The sequence below is a fragment of the Apus apus genome, chromosome 3, assembly GCF_020740795.1.
Source record: "Apus apus isolate bApuApu2 chromosome 3, bApuApu2.pri.cur, whole genome shotgun sequence".
In the NCBI taxonomy this organism is placed as follows: Eukaryota; Metazoa; Chordata; class Aves; order Apodiformes; family Apodidae; genus Apus; species Apus apus.
Window position 1 is genome coordinate 78,298,398 of NC_067284.1, and position 19,161 is coordinate 78,317,558.

The following is a 19,161-nucleotide window of genomic DNA, read 5'->3' on the forward strand; positions in this document are numbered from 1 at the left end:
GAGACAACTAGACCTACAATTTTATATGAAACACGAGAAGGAAGGATCATAATACCACAGCTGCTCAGACACCCATATTAGAGATGATATGGTACCTAAGGTGGCATGTGTCTCTTCTTTTTTCCAAGCTATGATAATTCTTAGAAGAAAAATAATTCTTACCAGGTAAAAGCCAAGATTTTTCAAAATACAGTTCTTTTTACCTGGATATGTAAAAAAAATTTAAAATAAAAAAAAATTGCAATAAGCTATAGGTTAGTTTGACCCAACCAGCCATCCTCATACACTGTACAAGCAAAACTTACCTGTAAGATTAATCTGCAGTTTCGTTATATCTTTAGCTGTACTGAAACACTGTTTAGCTTTTTTATAGTCATAGTAATACAAAAATGTATAGGCACATTCAAGATGAAACTGAACTGCTAAGTGCCAGCTTTCACCACCTGTAAACAAAGCTTCTGCTTCTGTCACTGCAAATGAAAACAAAACAAAAAAAGAGCAGCTATCAGGTTGCAGTTTAGGGGAATGATATTTTTAAAATACATTTAAAATACAGGGAGGGAAAGTCTGTTATGCTTAAAACAGAACTGTTGCTCTTTATACCTCCACACATTTAAAAATCCACAGTTGGTGTATTTAATGCATTTTTCAACTTTTATATCTAAGGATTACTACTAGAAAAAAAACAGAAGCTTAAGACTGGCTTATATTTTACAGTAAACCTGAATCAGGACATATTACTTTTGCAGGAAATTAACCACTCTAATGTCTTGAAGCTGCTAAAGAACACAGGAACTCAGAACACAGAATATTGAAGTAATTCCCTCCCCCCTTAAGTAGCAGACTTCAAATGAGAAGGCGTCACCAGCAGACTAAGCACTGAATGGGGACTTGGGACTCCAGGGGTTTTCAGTTATTTGGGTTTTTGCATGCGTATTTTTGGTTTTCGTTTGTTTGGTTGGGGTTTTTTTGGAGAGGTTTGTTTTTGGTTTTTTATAACTACTGGCTTGCTGAGTGATAAAGATCATGTTCTCTGTTCTCCATCTGAATAGGAGAAAACACCTCTGTAAATAAATCTGAAATCTTTAGGAAAGAACATGGTATTTTTTACATCCAGCGCAGAAGCATTTGTATTTCTTATACATTTAAATTCTATCTATCAAACACAGTAAATTACAATAGAATGTTCTTGCCTAGTAAAATACAGACCATTAAGTTTAAAACAATTCAAGTTAGTTATTCTTATATGGAAGTAGGTTTTGCTTTGGGCTTTATTTCTCTATTTTGTCAGAAAATATTTAATTTCGGTAATGTATACACTTCATTAAGAAACAATATGAGGTTTTAATGGTTTTGTCCCATTTAGAATTTAACACATTCTCTTTTTAAAAAAGGAGCATAATCCCCACAGGACCATGAAGTATCTGCCTTTCTAACATAAGCTTTGCTTTTTCCTTTTTTTTGGTAAAAAGAGTGTGTATGTGGGGGTGGAATCAGTAAAGGATTTAGGACATCTGCTGTCTTCACCTGCTTTTCACATTCTGTACATACACAATGCCACTTTAATGGTTTCCCAAAAGACAAAAATCCTATTTACATAAGGGAAAAATAAAACAGGGGTTTCTATTAAGTATTATTAAAAGCACTCAAAAATGCATTGAGGGCTTTATAAAAAAACATGGATTTATATTGGCTTTTCAGCACAGTCTGAGCCACTTTTGTCAGTCCAATGAAGCCTGCAATATATTGAATGTGCAGGTACCCATGTGGAAACTGCACAAAAATGCAGCTTTCCAATTGAATTATTTTTATTCAATTTCAAAGGAAAAAAAATCAGGTTATTGTCTATAATCATACATTCCTGATTTTCCATAGCTAATGAATTTCAATTATCTGTATATAACATTACCTGTACTAAAGCCATATATACTGCTATAATGAACTGAAATTATGCATTTACCACTTCTTCTATAAATATCACTTCCTTACAGTGCTAATCCCAAAACTGCATAAGTTTAAGGCATTTGAGACCTTTGACACCTTAAAGAACTTTTGTGGAAAGCTTCTCATCATTACTAGTATTGACGTAGCTCCACAGAAGCACCGATGCCCTGAACTTGAGACGCCCCACTGGGATCCCATACCATGCTTGGCACAGGGCCACATGGATGGAAAACTTCACTGAGCCCTGGAGAACAGCTGCCTCAGAACAGCAGGGGATCACTGCAGCTGTTCTCTCTGTTCAGGTGATGATGTTGACTTTACACTTGAGAACAATGTTTTTTAAATAGGAAAGATAGTTTCTCCAGAATTTGAAGGTCTTTTTCTCTAGTAATTCAGACAAGGTTTTTCTAGTCAAGTTGATACATAACAAGGAGATGGGTTTTTCAAGCCCTAATCAAAGACTGCTTAAAAAGTTTATTAAGTATTTATTTCATAGAATACTAAGGTACTTGTTTGAAATACCAGATGGCTTTAATTAGAAAGTAAATAAACTGTTAGATGCAGCAGCCAACAAAAACTGCCTGGAAAAACTCAGTATAGATTCAAGGGTACTTCACATCATCATCTCTGAAAACCATTTCCAGGACTCTCAAAGCAGGTCACTGAGAATCTCAGTATTTATTTAGTATCTGTGAATATGCAGCAGCATCCTCTACACAGGGCTGCACAAACTACTGTATCTCTACCCAGTATCATCTAGCTGAATAATTTTAATTAATTTTATAATTCTGTTTCATTTTTTTTCCCAACTTTTCAGGTATTTCTAAGAAGAAAAAGTAACAGTCACATAAATGTACTACAAATTTCTCTATTACAGATTTTAAGAAAATTTTAAAAGACCCCAAAAGTGTTTCATGTGCTCTGCATTCTTCAAAGTTAACATAATAAAACCATTCTGTCAAACAAGAATTGCAGTACTTGAATAGAACTGCAAATCCACTGGCATCTAAATATCTTTGACACTGGGCATCTGTGGAATACCTACTCAGAACAACAAAAAAATTACCTAGAAACAAGCAGACTACAGTTTCTAAGATTTTTTTAAAAATACTGCAAACATATCCCCTTAACCTGTTTATGTGAATGAAACATACTAGCACCTCTCATTTTGTAATAAAAAATGTATAGATATTTTAACGTAAATAACAAGTAAAGAAGAAGTACTGTTCAACCTAACTCACAGATATAATCCTTACTACATTAAAACCAAGCAACAACAACTTTGTCTCAAAAAGCTTAACCCTAACCATCAAATAAATAAAATAACCCTCTCTGAAACTGTTAACCACCTCTATGCAACTTTGATTTAAAAATGTATATGAGAATTGGGTGTGAGATCAGCTACTACATCTTATCTTCAAAGTCACATTTTAAGGATTTTTTCTTTTCTGTACAAGCATTTAAACAGGCTAAACTTGTAAGACTAGCCCACTAAGACAACATGCATTTTTATAGTAAAATTCAATTTGCTATAATTTAATTTGAAAATTAAAAATGCAACTTAGATTTAATTCTTCGCATCTGTTAAAGTCCAACCTCCATCTCCAGGTCTTAGCCTATAAATTAACTTGCCAACAAATTTATCATTATTTGCTTAAGTTACACCTGTCAATTGCTTTCTAATACATGCATCAAATCAGCAACTTGTCAAAAGCTAGAAATTTTAAAGTTACAGACTAAAGAATAAGTAGAATTTAATGGTAAGATTGCCATACCTGTGCAATATAACTCTACAAGCAAGTTCAAAATTCTCTAATAAAGCAGAAAAAAATTACAAAAATAATAGTTTTCATCAATTGCAACAAAACCCTTCCACTCCAGTCCTTTTAGCATCCAGTCACAGAATTAAGTCAGTTACTTCTTCACTGCAGAGGACCCAAAAAAATAATCTGCTCAATTTCATTACTGTACTAGCATCTTTGTTACATAATTGGCAGAATTTCAAGAACCAAAACCCAGCTCCTATTTTACATATAATTTGCATGGCCTACACACAATTCAGATCAAAAAAGCTCCATCAAGACATGGTAGAAGAGATTTGAAATGTTTGGCATTTAATATTGCCTTTGACAAAATAAAACATACATGAAAACTCATCTCTAAATGCAGCAGAAAAGTTGTTAAATGTAATTGGTTGGAAATTTCAGGTCTGTGTAATTAAACAAAGAATCTTCAGCCTACTAACTGGTGAGTAGCATATGTACATAAAAAGCTTGCCTCCTTTTTTCAGCTTTATCAGTTGCTGTAGCAAATGATATTGTCTCTATATGAGTTTATTCCTCTTAGAAAAAAAAAGCAAGCAATATAAATGACATTTTAACTTTCTATATTAAGCTTTTGTAAACAGCGATATATATATTTACATAACTTAGTTGTAATGTTTGTTTTCTCTACCTATAATGGAGAGAGGAAACAAATCTCAAAACTTAGATAGGGATATAGATAAAAGGAAAAAAGTAGTTTATCTTCCCCTTGAAGACGCAGAAGAACAAGGACATTGCCTTTTCAAGCCCAAATGAGATCAGTTAAATAAATAATGAAATCAGTACAGAATAGCTTGTGAGCTTGTGGATAAGTAAGGTTGAGATAAGTTAACAGTGCTAAGCACAGGGAAAGAAAGCCTTTGCCTACAATCACACATTCCCATTTTCATCTTGGAGGCCAGAAAATATCATGTGCCATTCAAGTCCACGTCAATTTAAGTAAATTCTGTTCCCTCTCTACTCTGCAGTTACATAAGCATTGTGTTGCTAAAGTTGTATTTATGTACAAATTTCCCTCCCCCATGATATCTTACAACTGATGCTGCAGGCCAATAAACCAAGTAATTAGAAACATACCTTGTTTTATACAGGTCTGGGCAAGAGTAAATAGCTCAGGTGATCTCTCTTCTAACAACTGCTGGTGAATATTCAAACATCTTAGAGTCCACCAAGACAATGTCTGAAAGAAAATATGGATACTTCAAGTAAACAAGTATAGATCCTTTTTTAAAAAAGAAAAAATATAAGTGGCTTTAAAATATAGATTTTGTAATCTATTCAAGTCTAATTTCTAAAAAAATATAAACCCATCCAAAATAGCTCGTGTATATAAAAAGTGAGTACTAACATAGCATAAAGATGAATATATTCAAGCCACTCTACAGTGCTCTATGAGTTTGATGGGCTTTTCTTCTGCTAATTTCTCTAAATGCTCTTTGAACTCTGCAAACCTTCAGGACCACAGTTTAGTAAGAAACTCTATGAACAGAAGATAAAAGAAGCACTTGTCTGTGCTTATTCTGGAGCAGCCGCTTGTTACTTTGATCTCATACCTCCTAATTCTTCTAACAGAAAAAGACACCAAAAAAAAAAAAAAGTTATTCCCTACTTATCCTATTTTATGTCACATTTTTTATTTTAAAAGGTAGCCAATAGTAGTATTTCCAGCCTGAAGAGTCCTAGACTATTTAGTTACTTTTTGTATGGAAGCAATTCAGTATTTCTGATCATCTAGTGTTGCCCTTCTATGCATTTTTTTCCTGGTTTTATTTCTTGAGGTGAAAGAGAACCAGAACTGCTAATAACACCTTATAATCACAATCAAAAGTATTAATATTTGTGTGTGGAATTTCAGAAGAGAAAATACCTCACTGAACTAAGCAATCAAATCACAGCTCAAATTCAGCTCATCAAATACCTGATTTTAGAAGGCTGTGTACACAAAATGTGAGTTCTCCAGCATATTTTATCTGCCTCTAGCTGCAGCAGGTGGAAATGCATGGAAAAGCTAACTGATAATACAATATTCTATTCTCAAAATTATACTTAAGATTAAGATAAATTTTTCACAGGCTCTAATGACTACTAGTTATTCTGTTACTGTTAGCACACCAATCATTTTCTATGAAAGAGACATTGTTAGCTTGATTCTGAGAGGCACCTATCTTCTGAACCTTTCATACATGTATGTTTACATCAGACTGACCTAGAGGGCTGTATGTATTCAACCATAAACATCTAAACCAATCACATGTAATTGATTGTAATGTCCCTAGAAAGGAAACATCAAAAAGAATAATAGCATCTACTTCAAAAAACTATGAAAGTTGACTTTCAGTAACAAGCTGAACAGAGTAAAAGTAGACAAACAACAGACTTTGTGAAAAATGTCAAATCGCAACATTTCACTTATTTAGAAACCTAAAGGTCACTTAAATAAGAAGTTTCAAAATACTTCAGTTTAGCTTTATATAATGAATATTTCATTTTCCCACACAATTGAGTATCTAGCTTAATGGCCTGAGGCTTGCCACTCAGAAATATTAGAATCAGAGAGAATATATTTATAAAGATTCAGGTAAATCAGCTAAGGTCTGTACAATATTCTATCAGTAATGTCAGTGTTTTGGGAGCCAAGTTAAGAATTTTTTATTATTTTTAAGCATTTGATCTTCCATGTACAACAGCATTTTTTAATAAAACAGGACTTAATTAATGCTTTGGCTAATATATTTCAGAGTACTTTACTCTGTTTTAAATTTATTTGCACTAATCTTTAAGAAGCAAAAGTATTAAAAGACTTCCTTTGAATCAAGCTGAAATGAGAAAGAATGGCAAGCTTTAATTCCTACACTGACCTGTTGATGAAAGTAGTGTTTATCAGCCTTGAACTACTATCCCAACTTGAGGTAAGCACAAGTAATTCAACCTCCACTGGGTAGAAGAAGACTCCTAATTATGTCAGTCTGAGGGGAGGCAGCAAGGGAATTCTCTACAGCAGGTACCTTATCTTACTCCCTGACTGACCCAGTTGCTGAAATTCAACAGCACTCATCTGTGAATAACACAGAAAACGATGGAAGAGCCTGGCTTCCAGATATGCAGCAAAGCCAACATCTCCCACACAGTTTAATTCATCACTCATACAAAGACCCAGCTGGGAATGGATGTTCTCAGCCAAGCATAAAGAGGGACCATGTGGCATTTTGATCTCCAGCCAAATTCTGTTCAACTGGAACGCAACAAAGAGAAGCTGATGCTGTTAAAAGTCCCCCACTTCCAGAGAGTCCTGCTGCTAAACTATAAAGAAAGTAGAGACAAAAACCTTCTCAAGAAAAGGTTAATTTTATTTTTTTTAAATGTACAAGCACAATAGACAATTAAGGTAGCATCCACATTAATACCTACAGAAGGGGTAGAAGACAGAGGACTTCCTTGGCATTTACAACTCATGACTTAGAACTCATACAGTAACATTTAACAGTATCCCAAAGCTTGTTAAAAAGTACTTAGTATATATATGCTGCAACATAAGGCATTCTCCAGCACCCCCTCAAACAATGTCACAAAGCATGTCTCTTAAAAAGGTTGCTTTCTATTAAATTTTCTGATTTTTCTAGGTAACGAAGACATCTTCTCTTTTAGTGAAAACAGTGAGTCAATAGCTAATCTTAAAAAAAAAGATACTTGTGTTTAATTGTAATTACTTTGTCTGAACTGTTTCTTGCCAGGGAAAAATCTGAGCTACAGAAAATAAATGGAAATTATACCAATTCAATGAGGCATTAAGAACAAGAGAACCAATTAATGTGTAGCTGGCAGTCATAATCATTAGTCACATTTCTCACCTGAAGAGATGCAAGTTTGTTTCTTGAATTCACAAGGATTATCCTGGCTATAAGCAGCAAAACAGGATTAGAAGTCAAGGTATAGACAGATTCGCCATCTAGTACCAGCATCTTCAGAATAGCTGCATGCAGCATTTTTGGCTGAAAGATGAAAAAAAAAAAAAAAAAGACAAGTTTCACAGAACATAAGTAAACTTATAAACATATAGTGTAATATAGAGTTGGGAAAAATAACTACTCATGCATTTAAGGAAAAACTCTGCTCAAAATATTTAAAAAAATACTCATAATCTCTTGGGAGTCTCAACCTTTTACCAAGTCATGGTGAATTCTGTCTTGTTTCATTCTGTCCTGATACATGATATCAACATGATCTGAAAGACTAATTTCCTCCAATCTGAAATGTCCAGTCAACACTATCCCCAACCACATTCCAGTAATATAATCCTTCCTGTGATTTAAGGAAAAAAGCTTCCAGTGAATCTAAATCCATGCCATTCAACTTGCAATCACAGGAAAAAAAAAAACTATTGCTAATCCTACAGCACTCAAATACACTAGATACTCCTCCAGTGATGTCACTGTGTGTTATATTATTTCCCCAGAATGAGCTTCCCGTTGGAGTGGCATTAGGGCAGCAGTATTAGAGCCATTTTGCCCTTTGCACAAGAAATAAAAACCTCTCTCTCCTTTGGATGCTTTCCTGGATGACATTCCATACAATAATTCTTTTAGTTAATGGGCTTGAGGTAGCTCTCCAGGGAATCTGTCTCTCACTGGTGACTGTCATCTGACAGTCACCTATTCTTCTCTCCCTTTTAAAGCAATGAAAGCATTCAAGCAGTTTTACTTCAAGCTCAGGGAGATGTCAGTTCATCAGTTTATTCCTGGTTCTCATATGGCAGCTTTCTTCTGCAAACTAAAAAAAGTAGGGCTTTTGTTTTCAGTTGGTATGAAAGGGGAGATAAAAGAGAGTGAAAAGGAAAGAGGAGAAGGTTAGATGAAAGCTGGCATTCAAGTCACTTGCCTGAGAAAGATTCTTATTCAGCCCATACAACCAAGACAGAAGTTACTTGAACCACTTCAGCTTTTAAAACTAAACAAATAATGTAATTATTTAGTTAGTTGAAACTCTTCTCAGTATCTTTACCAATAGGTTACGTTGAAGACAGAAGTTGTTACACCACATCACTCCCCTAGTTCACTTTTTAATATCAGAGTAATCTTGAGGCTTTTTTCCTGTTCTGCTGAGGTTTTTTTAGTTATCTTGCAAAAACATTGAGAACACTTTTACTTTGTAGAAAAGTATTTGGGCCTTGAAATTATTTAGTCAAAGTGGAATTCTTGCATGACATCACTGAAGTAATCTAATCCCACCATAGAAAATAAAGTTGACAATAGTCTGACAAACCACTTGAGAATAAATTAAAGAAACTGCCAACTGGAAGTACACTAGATCCTTTCCACCTTTCTCATTCAGAAAGGAACAGCCTTACCAACACCGCTACTTCAATTTTAAGAGGACAAGTCCTCAATCAGTATTTCAAAAGATTCATTTTAAAATACACACATATAATAGGACACTTAATGTAATTTTCCGTTTAATGTAAACTTTTTCCCTGTTTGCTCCTTTTTGATGATTTTTATAATCAAAGTAGACCACAATTAAAATACTCAGTGAGAAAGCAAAGAAGCTACAAGGTATCTTATAGAATTAGTTTCTAAATAATTTTTGCTACGCTATAGTAATCTACACTTTTTTAAGCACTGTCGCAACCAATTAATCTCAAATTCACATTCCAAATCCTTTGACTGGAACTCAGTGAAAGTCCAGCTAGGAATTGCAAGGAATGTAATGAGGAAGGGAGAAAAGAGAGATGATGACATGGCACAGCCTTGACAAAAAGCCAACAAGTCACAGAGCCAAAAAACTGCTATCTTCTATTTTAACAAATCCATGGTATTTTTCATGACGCAAAACCCATACAGGAAAGCAGACATCCTTTTATTTTAGCTGAGAAAGCCTAAACCAACATTCATTCTTCTAGGTTCTCCTCTAAGGCCACATTATCAGTGCAGAATTCTAACAACAGAATTTACTGCATTAAAGAAGTCTTCAAGATGTTAGAAAACTGCATTTAAGAGGTAGACATTTAAGCTTTTACATCATCAATGACTGAAAAGGTAGGAAAATTCCCTAAAACACTGTCAGAGTAAAAACAAACTTTGAGCTTGTCCTCCTGCACTGAAACACTTAAAGATTTAGTGTTGAACCTATCTTATGTGGCTCTAAAATTTCACATATCTCAAAATGGCCCCAACCCAAGTCTTGTTAACACAACGCTCCTGACTTAGCAAACCTGGTTAGATGGTTGAGTCTTTCCATTCTTCACTAGACTTGCCATGAAAACATAATTATTTTATTCAGGAATAACCTTCTTAAAGCACAGAAACATACTAATTTCTTTAGGAACACATGCTGAAAAATCTCTGGGGTAATAAGCTAGTTTTTGTTGGACATGACAGTGGTTCTGTTCGTCCATCTCTGGACTAAATACATACAAATGAAGCTCAATTCACAATAAATATATATTTTTTTAATATCTGAAACACAGCTGGTTATGTATTCAACTTCCAAACAGTAACTTAATGGCTACTTTTAAGTAACTACTCTAAAGCCCTAAATCAACTGCAAGTTGGGCAGTACTCTTGGCTGTTTCATTTTTCACAGTATTTCAAAAGCATTTCCCAGCACAAATGTTACCATCTGAGTAATGATGATGATAGAAAAAAGCTTCTGCCACTCACATTTAATAGCTCTGAGAGTATGAGAACTTTAGTTTAGGGGCTTCATGTTCTTTTCTTGCTAATGGTAGTGATGAGAGGCAAACCGAGCATTTGGTATGCTTTTACTTTTGTATCAGGAGCTGCTCTGAACTGGCCTTCCTAATAACTCATCGTCTCTTTCTCAGTCTTGGGGATTCTTCCCCTAAATCTTAAAAAGATAAGTGCAGACATACGCAGAAGTAGAAAAAGCCAGACCAAAGTATTGGGAACACTAGATTAAAAAATGGAATGGAGGAGGAGGATTTAAAAAAAAGGGGTGAGGGGAGGGCAAAACACAACATCTGTATGTGGCTAGCACTAAGCTTTATATACTGAGCTTCTCATATTTTAAAAAGTACAAAGACCACTGCACACGATTTGTCATTTGGCAAAGGTAGGGTGAAATCTTTTCAGAATAAAGGACGATGTACTGAGTTTACCATCCAAAGATTTGGTCCAAGAGAATTTGCTCTTTCCTCTAGACTTTAGGGGATGAAAAATTGGGTTTTGTTTTAAGTGCTTCTCTTCTCAGCTTTCTGCTGAGATTACAGTGAAGTCTATGCCAAATTTCACTATCCAAACCAACAAAAGGTAGCTCATGCAAAGCTGAGTTGCAGACCAAAGATAAAGGTAAGCTAGCAAAACCAAGTATGCCCTAAGAGTGCTACATGTAGAAGGACTTATGAGTACCCTCAAGTACTATGAATGCTCTTGTTCATAGTCCCTATGAGTTTGACACTGCTCCATTTTTAAGGGAATATTTTCCAAGCGGCTGCATTAAAAACCTCCCTTTGTTCATACACTCATAGCAAGGGAAGGTAGGGCAAGACTGTAGGGTACTTTAGCAGATTATCTCTGGCTACAAGATTTTGCCTCCACATTTAGCCTTTTATCATTCATTCTTATATTTCCCACGAATGGGTGAAATTTGCAAAATATTCAAAGCCTGTATATTGCTAGTCACTGGAACTCCCAACAGGTTGAATCAACAAAGTTAAGGAATCATATTGAAATTGAGATATTAGTACTACAAAGTACATTGCTGTTTTTCCTGTGAATTATAAACATGGCTATCGGTGCCAATAGAAGTGTGCTAGCATTTCGATCTCTTCCAGCAAAAGAATCAAATAGTGCTTAAAAGAAGCAATACTAGAAGTATAAGGAAAAAGAATTATCCAAATGCATTCCAAAACTCGTTATTTGGAATCAATCTTGAAGTTATAAAAAGCTGATATATGCATTTAGAGGATTCCTACCAGTTAATTTACATGTATTATCAATTAACACATTGGAATCTTCTTCCAGATGGAGCTTCTCACTGTTGCCAAATAAATCCTACATGTGAATATGAAATCAGACAACATATAAAAGCGGCTTGTCCTCACAACATCCTTTCAGTCATCAGTGGTCTTAATCAGTCCTACTACAGTTTTGTCCAGTTCATCTACTGAAAATACTAAACTCAGTTGTATGAGCTAATACTCAGAAACTCTGAAACTTAAGGTAGAATAAATATGCTTCAATAGCTCTGTACCTTTTATTCCCTTACATGCAAGGAGACAATGACAGTTCTTTACGTTGCACAGAGCCCATTACTACATCCCACTCATTAAAAGCACTTAGCTCACTAAAAATGCTTTAGTCATAATCCAGCAATTCACAGCCAGGACTGCTAATCCATATTAACTGAAATCTAGTGGGTTTAAAATCTTCTTTTAGCACAATCTACTTATTAAAAACCTCAATGTAGTATCAGTCAGACTACTAACTGTTGCAGTAAAGTCTCAGAGTTATTTTAGAAAACAGAAGGACACCTAACAACTAAAGTGCTAGCAGGTTTTCTGTTTAGAAATTATTGAACTACCTTTATGTAAGGACTCAAAAGAGAAAAGCACAAGCCAGTTCTGTGAGACATAAAAAAGAAATCCTAATAGAGTACATGAACATAACTGTAATTTACAGAGAAGGCTGGAATCAATTTGGGGGGTGGGATAATAATGTACACATATTCATGAATATTGTTCATGGAAGACATCCAAGAGGCCCCTACTAGCAGCTCATCTAAAAGAAGCTATTTTATTTTTTCTTCACTAGAATTAGTTATAGTCTCATGCAGTCTTAATAAGCTCATAAGAAATTAATGATGCATTCAGAAGTTATCTGGGAGCAGAAATGAAACTATGCCACTGACTCAGAGATGAAACTTTCAAAGGATAGAAATGGCAGCAGCTAAATAGTCTGAAAACAAAGTTAAGTCTTATCCAATCAAGTGTTCTGAAAATAAGAATAAGTTTTGAAAATATTCCTGAAATAAATGAGATGTTGTAAGGCTGAAAGTTAATTTTATTACTTAGAGCAGGCTAAAAGAAACATGAAGATGTAATTTTTTAACCTTGACAGGGGAAGGATTATTTTAGTCTGAAAACCTGAAAAATTAAAGGTCTACTTAAACCAGGCTTGTATCAGTCTTGATGACAGAATATGGAAGATTAAAAAAGACGGAGAAAGTTAAAGCTATATTTTTAACCCACTTTTTCCAAATATCTGTTTATGGAAGTTAGGAAAGCTGGATTAATGGAAGCACGAAAACATCCATTTATTAAGACAGTTATTTTTACAGAGCATTTAAATGCTAAGAATCCTTGGAAAGAAAAGTAAGTACATAAAGATGGTTCAAAACATATAGAAGTCTTTGAATTAAGATGTTTAATAAATAAGAGAAATAAATAAGAGGTATTTTATTTTAGCAGATAGATATTTAGTGCTGTTGAGAAAAAAAAACCACTAACATTTCAGAAGTAGGTAATATAGATAGCAGTAATAAAAGTAAACAACTTCTGCCTGAATCCATAAAGACCTAATCCTTGCAGCAATATCAAAGTCTGGAGCAGTACTCATTAGAAATCAAGTATGTTCAAGTCTGTTTTCCTTTACAATCTCTTGCCAATTTGGTTTCTAGAATACTACCTCTGCAGAAGCAAACATGGTTGAATGCATTACATTCACAACCTCAGCAGAAACATAACAGAAGCTAAACAGAAGACATATTCCCTTATTCAACAGGCAATTACTATCTCAGTCTTCCACTAAGACAGACAAGAAATGGGATGGTTAATAGAAATTATTAAGATTGTGTTTTACAGGTCTGTGAACTCAACCAATGACAGCAATTCTCATGACCATCTTGGGCTGCAATCTCTGTGTTAGACTGCAGCCTGCATGCTGCAGTCTTAAGAGCTCTTAGAGCTTAAGAATCTTAAGAGCTCTTAAGTATATTGTTTTTCCTGTCACTTATGTAGTCATCAGAGGACGAGATTTGAATTTCTAGTGCTAAAAATCAAGCAAAAAATAGCCCAATATACACAACATGTCAGTGATAAAAATTAAACCAAACCAAAACCTGTCTATTTAAATAAAGGGGAGTAATATTGTATCTGAACGAGTTGTTTAGAAATAGAACCTTGCAAATGAACCTAGGGCATGAATTCAGAAATTATGGAATTCTTGCAAAAACATGCAATGCAGTAATGCATGCAATAATGCAATGCAGATTTGATGTTTTTACGCAAAAAATTTCATACACCTAAACTTCCACTCATTCTACAGTTCACACCATTTATGTTGCTCATGGTCCACACCTTATTCACAGTGAAATTCTAAATTCAAACTCATGAAGATTTAGCATTAGCAGAGAATAGTGATACGTCCTTCCCTGACATGCTACAGTAATTAGTATTTTACCACAGCTTTTATTGCCATGATAAATAGCAATTTACCATAGCAATGAGAAAAATCAATGCTCAAGAAGCTGTGCTAAACCACAGGTGCAGGAGAGTCATGAGATGGAATGTGATACAGCCATGATAAACAATACATGCATTTCACTAAAAAAATGTATGATGTTGATTAGTCACTGACATAAAGTTGTTAAAGTGAAAAAAACGGACAGTCCTCAGTTTCATCTCCTTCATTTCCCTCCTCTTCCAAAAGATTTATTTGAATTACCATTTTTGTACAAATGCTACAACAATTCACTTGGTGTCATCCATGAGCCTAGCAGGATGCTGAGCAAAAAAATCTACTGTTCTCTTACTATCTGACAGATATTCTGCTGTTTGCAAGGTAGGAAGCTTCTACCTTACACTAAGGAGGGAAAATTTCTAAGCCATTTATAAATATCTTCCTAAGGACACATTCCAAAATAAAGAAATACAAAGTTTATTGAATGCAAATGCCTGTCAGGTAAATGCTCCCATATAATAAACATATCTTCCTCATCCAAAACCCACATCTCCTGCAGGAAATCTCTTAAGTAGAGAAACAGAATAACTACTTTTAGGACACTGCTTATAAAACTGATACAGCTGAAGATGCTTACACAATAGCAGCCAGTAGGATCAACAAACAAGGCAATTCCTTCTAGCACTGCACCTCACAGGCGTACGGTCATATGTGAAAAGCAGTGATGGTAAAGGGACAGATTATTAAAATGCAAGTATACCTCACAGAATTTCTCTAACAGTGCAGGGGGCAAAAAGTCCTGAAGCTTTAACTGAACAGGAGGCCCAGTCCAATTGCTTTGAACAAAGAGCTGCAAACTGCCCACGCCAAGTAGAAACATCAGCCTCTGCCTGCAATATAGATAAGAAAAGCAATTAGCAACATATTACATTTTTAATTAAGGTTACAAGATCTGGTAATTCCTACACTACCTCAAACCCCTCAGCCTTAATAAAATTAAAAAAAAAAAAATCACTCTTGTTAGGAAAATACAATTAATATAGTATTCAAAAATGGACATAGGAAACTAAAAGGCTTGGAAATATGTTTGCTTATAATGGTTGTAATTAATGACAAACATTTTGGAAGCAGAGTTGATTTGTATGTTTCAAAATTTAATGCTGCATGTAATTATCAGAGAACAGAAGATTAGCATAGGATGCAGATTATCCCATATTTGCCTACTGCACAGTTACATTTTTTTCTGATACATCTAATCCTCAGCATTTTCAGAGAAAAGATACTGCATTAGCATATGTTCCACAACAGCATGATGATTGTTCTTTTGATGCAGCTGCTTATTTTCACAATTAAATGAACATCAAAAAGTTCAAAACTATAACCTCCCAGCTGATTCAGATACTTTGGCAGCAAATGTCATCTAATTCAATGATACTTTCTAATATAAATAATAATCTTTTATTTTAAAAATGGAATTAAGAGGGTTTATTTCATTCCTGAAGCTAAGTATGGCAAAAATTTCTGTATCTACAAAGCTAAGCTCATCTAACGTTATTATATTTTTTCTTTATGTACCCACAGTAACAATCAATGTATTTGGTCTACAGAAGGCAGGGCACCATCTCTCTGAATTTAACTGGCAATTTTACAGGTGTAGACTTCTAGATTTACATAAACTTCTGGTTTGTTTTATTATTCCCTAATGACTTAGAACCTTACTGTATCATAATCAGTCAAGCACCAACAAGTGCCCTGTCACATATATAACATGCCTCCTATCTACAAAAAGCTAACATTTTAACTGTGTCAGTTTTATATAAAAATTGGTATGTTAAGGAGCATAACTGGACTGGAAAAACCTAGTCTATTTTTTTTTTTTTAATCTTAAACCAGGAACTTAAGGAGTCTTCCAAGTAGAAACAAAAGGATAGTGTTATAAAATCCCTAAAAAAAAAGTCAAATAGAAAAGCCACACACAAACAAGCGGCTGGTGGGCAAGAATGTGACAAAAGATGTAGAACAATGAAAAAGCAGGGGTGGGAAATGCTTGACTGAAAATAAACAAAACCACAGCAACAGGGTTTTCAGGAGTGTCAGAGAACAAGGATTGGTATAAGGAGTTCTTCTTGAACAACATAACATTTACTGGCTGCCATTATTCAGCCAGTAACTATAGAACAGCAAATATAAATACACATCTAAGGTCACCATTAAACTTTCAAATAACTCACTAACACAAAGCACTAACAGTTACTGTACACTTAATTATTACCATTACATATAAAACCACAGACATACATTTTCTAATTATTTTCCCATGATACATTATGCTTTAAAGCTTCAGAAAGATAACACACAGAACAATCAACCATCTCTGCACTGTGATTTGGCAAATGCACTTAGTCTTCTGAAGACTCATTTTCATTATTTTATCACTTAGACTATTATTCCTAGTAATACTTTTATTTACTTAACATTACTGACATTCACATAAACAGCAGGCAAACTTGACTGAAGTTTTCACACAGTTATATCAGTGCGGAAGGCCTCTGGAAAAACTGAAAACTGATTCTATTACTGTGGTTGATACACCGTCCCTCCACTGGTTAATTTGTCATCACCAGTTTTTCTTTTTTGCCACATTTTCAGATCCATGACCAACTTCCAGTCTCCTTATCACTCACTCTGTATCAGAAAGTCAATTCCAAGCTCTAATCCCCAGAAATGCTAGCATTCCTTGCCTGTCCCTTTATTTCCCCCCAAGAAAACATTTAATTCTGTCTCCCTGACTGCCCTTCACACTTACAATGCAGACCTGTAAATCACAGAATTACAGAATCATCATGGTTGGAAAGGACCTCCAAGATCACCTAGTCCAACCATCAACACAAAAACACCAACAAAAAAAAAACAGAAAACAAAACAAAACCAGCAACAAACCCTACAACCTCAGCCACTAGAGCATGCCCTGAAGTGCCACATCCACAACTTTCTTGAATGCCTCCAAGGAGGGTGACTCAACCACCTCCCTGGGCAGGCTCTTCCAGTGCCTGACCATTCTTTCAGTATAGAAATTCTGCCTAATATCCAATCTGAAACTTCCCTGCTGCAACTTCAGGCCATTTCCTCTGGTCCTGTTGTTAACTTACTTGGGAGAAGAGACCAAAACCCACCTCCCTACAGCCTCCTTTCAGGTAGTTGTAGAGGGCAATGAGGTCTCCCCTCAGCCTCCTCTTCTCCAAACTAAATATCCCCAGTTCCCTCAGCCGCTCTTCATATGACTTCATCTCTAGACCCTTCACCAGCTTGGTAGCTCTCCTCTGGACACGCTGCAGCACCTCAATGTCCTTGAAGTGAGTGGCCCAGAACTGAACACAGCACTCGAGGTGCAGCCTCACCAGTGCCAAGTACAGGGGCACAATCACTACCCTACTCCTGCTTGCCATGCTATTCCTGATGTAGGCCAGGATGCTATTGGCCTTTTTGGCCACACTGCTGGCTCATGTTCATCCAGCTGTCAACCAGCAGCTCCAGGTCCTTTTCTGCTGGGCAACTTTCCAGCCATTCTTCCCCAAGCCTGTAGTGTTGCCTGGATTTGTTGTGACCGAAGTGCAGGACCTGGCACTTGGCCTCATTGAATCTCATGCAATTGGCCCATCAATCCAGCCTGTCCAGGTTCCTCTGCAGAGCCTTCCCACCATCAAGCAGATCAACACTCCCACTCAATTTGGTGTCATCTGCAAACTTACTGAGGGTGCACTCAATCCCCTCATCCAGATTATGGACAAAGACAATGAACAAGACTGGCCCCAAAACTGAGCCTTGAGTGAAACCTCCCAAAGGCTGCCTGAAATTTGCTCTTCTGTACTGCCCTAAAAGTAACAAAGGGAAGTGTCCTGCTAGTGTCCTACTTACTGTAGTGGCCTACAAAGTTTATTTTCTATATTTACTTAGACATATGTCCATATACATCCATTTTTTAAATCTTCCTTTCTCTATGTGAATGGGAGGTTTTACTGGCTTTAGGGTTTTTTTAAAACATTCTTTACTGCAAGTCAAGTACAACTGTGATCTGTGGTGTAAAATGCTTATATACACTCTACTGTAATATTCATACTGCTGTATCTAATCTTCTTAAATTCAAAAGAATAATAGAGCATTTGTGTATTAATAAATAATGGATTTGCATATAATGCTAGAATTTACAAACAAAATATGAGTGAGAAAATACTCAATAGCCATGCTTAAGATGCAATTTGGTTACAGGTTCTGATTTTGGGAGCGTTTCTTTTTGGTGAAGCTAGAAACTACATAAAAGAAGTCAAAGAATAATTACACACAGTATTTTTTTCAATTCATATACAGCAAAGCAAGCTGTAGAAACAGCATGAATTTATTCATTTTTGTTTTATAGCACACCAGTTAACCAACCAGCAGATGCCCCACAAAAAATACCAGAAATACCCTCGAGTGTTCCAGATTGGAAATCATAACAAGCTCTATTGTATTTATTTGTTTTGGAAAGTTTGGTATTCATCTACATGTTAAATAAGGCAGAAGTAGCAAACACCTGGTCAACAAAACCAAGTGTTAGTGCTCATTTTGTAGTTCCTTTAGGTTTTGGAGCCTAACATGATAAAACCTTCAAGCTCTTTTTAAACAAGCTCATCAAAAATATTTTATCTTTTTATTGTGTCTTCAGCACTATTTCCTTCCAGCCTTTACAATCAAACTGTTTTCAGGCAATGCATGCACCTCCCTCTCATAGAGCTCAATAAAAAGGCATCCCCTCTCTACATGGTTAACATACTATTGCTTCATCCTCTACAATCTGCTGATTTAAAATATAGCTAGGAAGCTATATTTTCTGTAGCAGATAACTTTTAACCAAAGAAGTGAGCAGCAACAGAAGGAAAAAAATAAAAACAAAACCCAAACAAACTCCTATTCAACAAGCTTATTGTAAGGAATACTTTCAG

At 35.3% G+C, this 19,161-nt stretch overlaps 1 protein-coding gene across 1 annotated transcript in view; it reads right to left on the reverse strand.

Moving 5' to 3' along the window:
- Positions 1–19,161, reverse strand: part of TTC27 (tetratricopeptide repeat domain 27) — a 118,623-nt gene that overhangs the window by 93,489 nt on the left and 5,973 nt on the right. Inside the window, exons 3-6 of the mRNA XM_051615309.1 lie at positions 14,943–15,072; positions 7,616–7,756; positions 4,845–4,947; positions 306–470 (exon numbers count right to left, since the gene is read on the reverse strand). Coding sequence (XP_051471269.1) covers positions 306–470; positions 4,845–4,947; positions 7,616–7,756; positions 14,943–15,072 — 539 coding nt within the window. The remainder of the gene's footprint in view (positions 1–305; positions 471–4,844; positions 4,948–7,615; positions 7,757–14,942; positions 15,073–19,161) is intronic.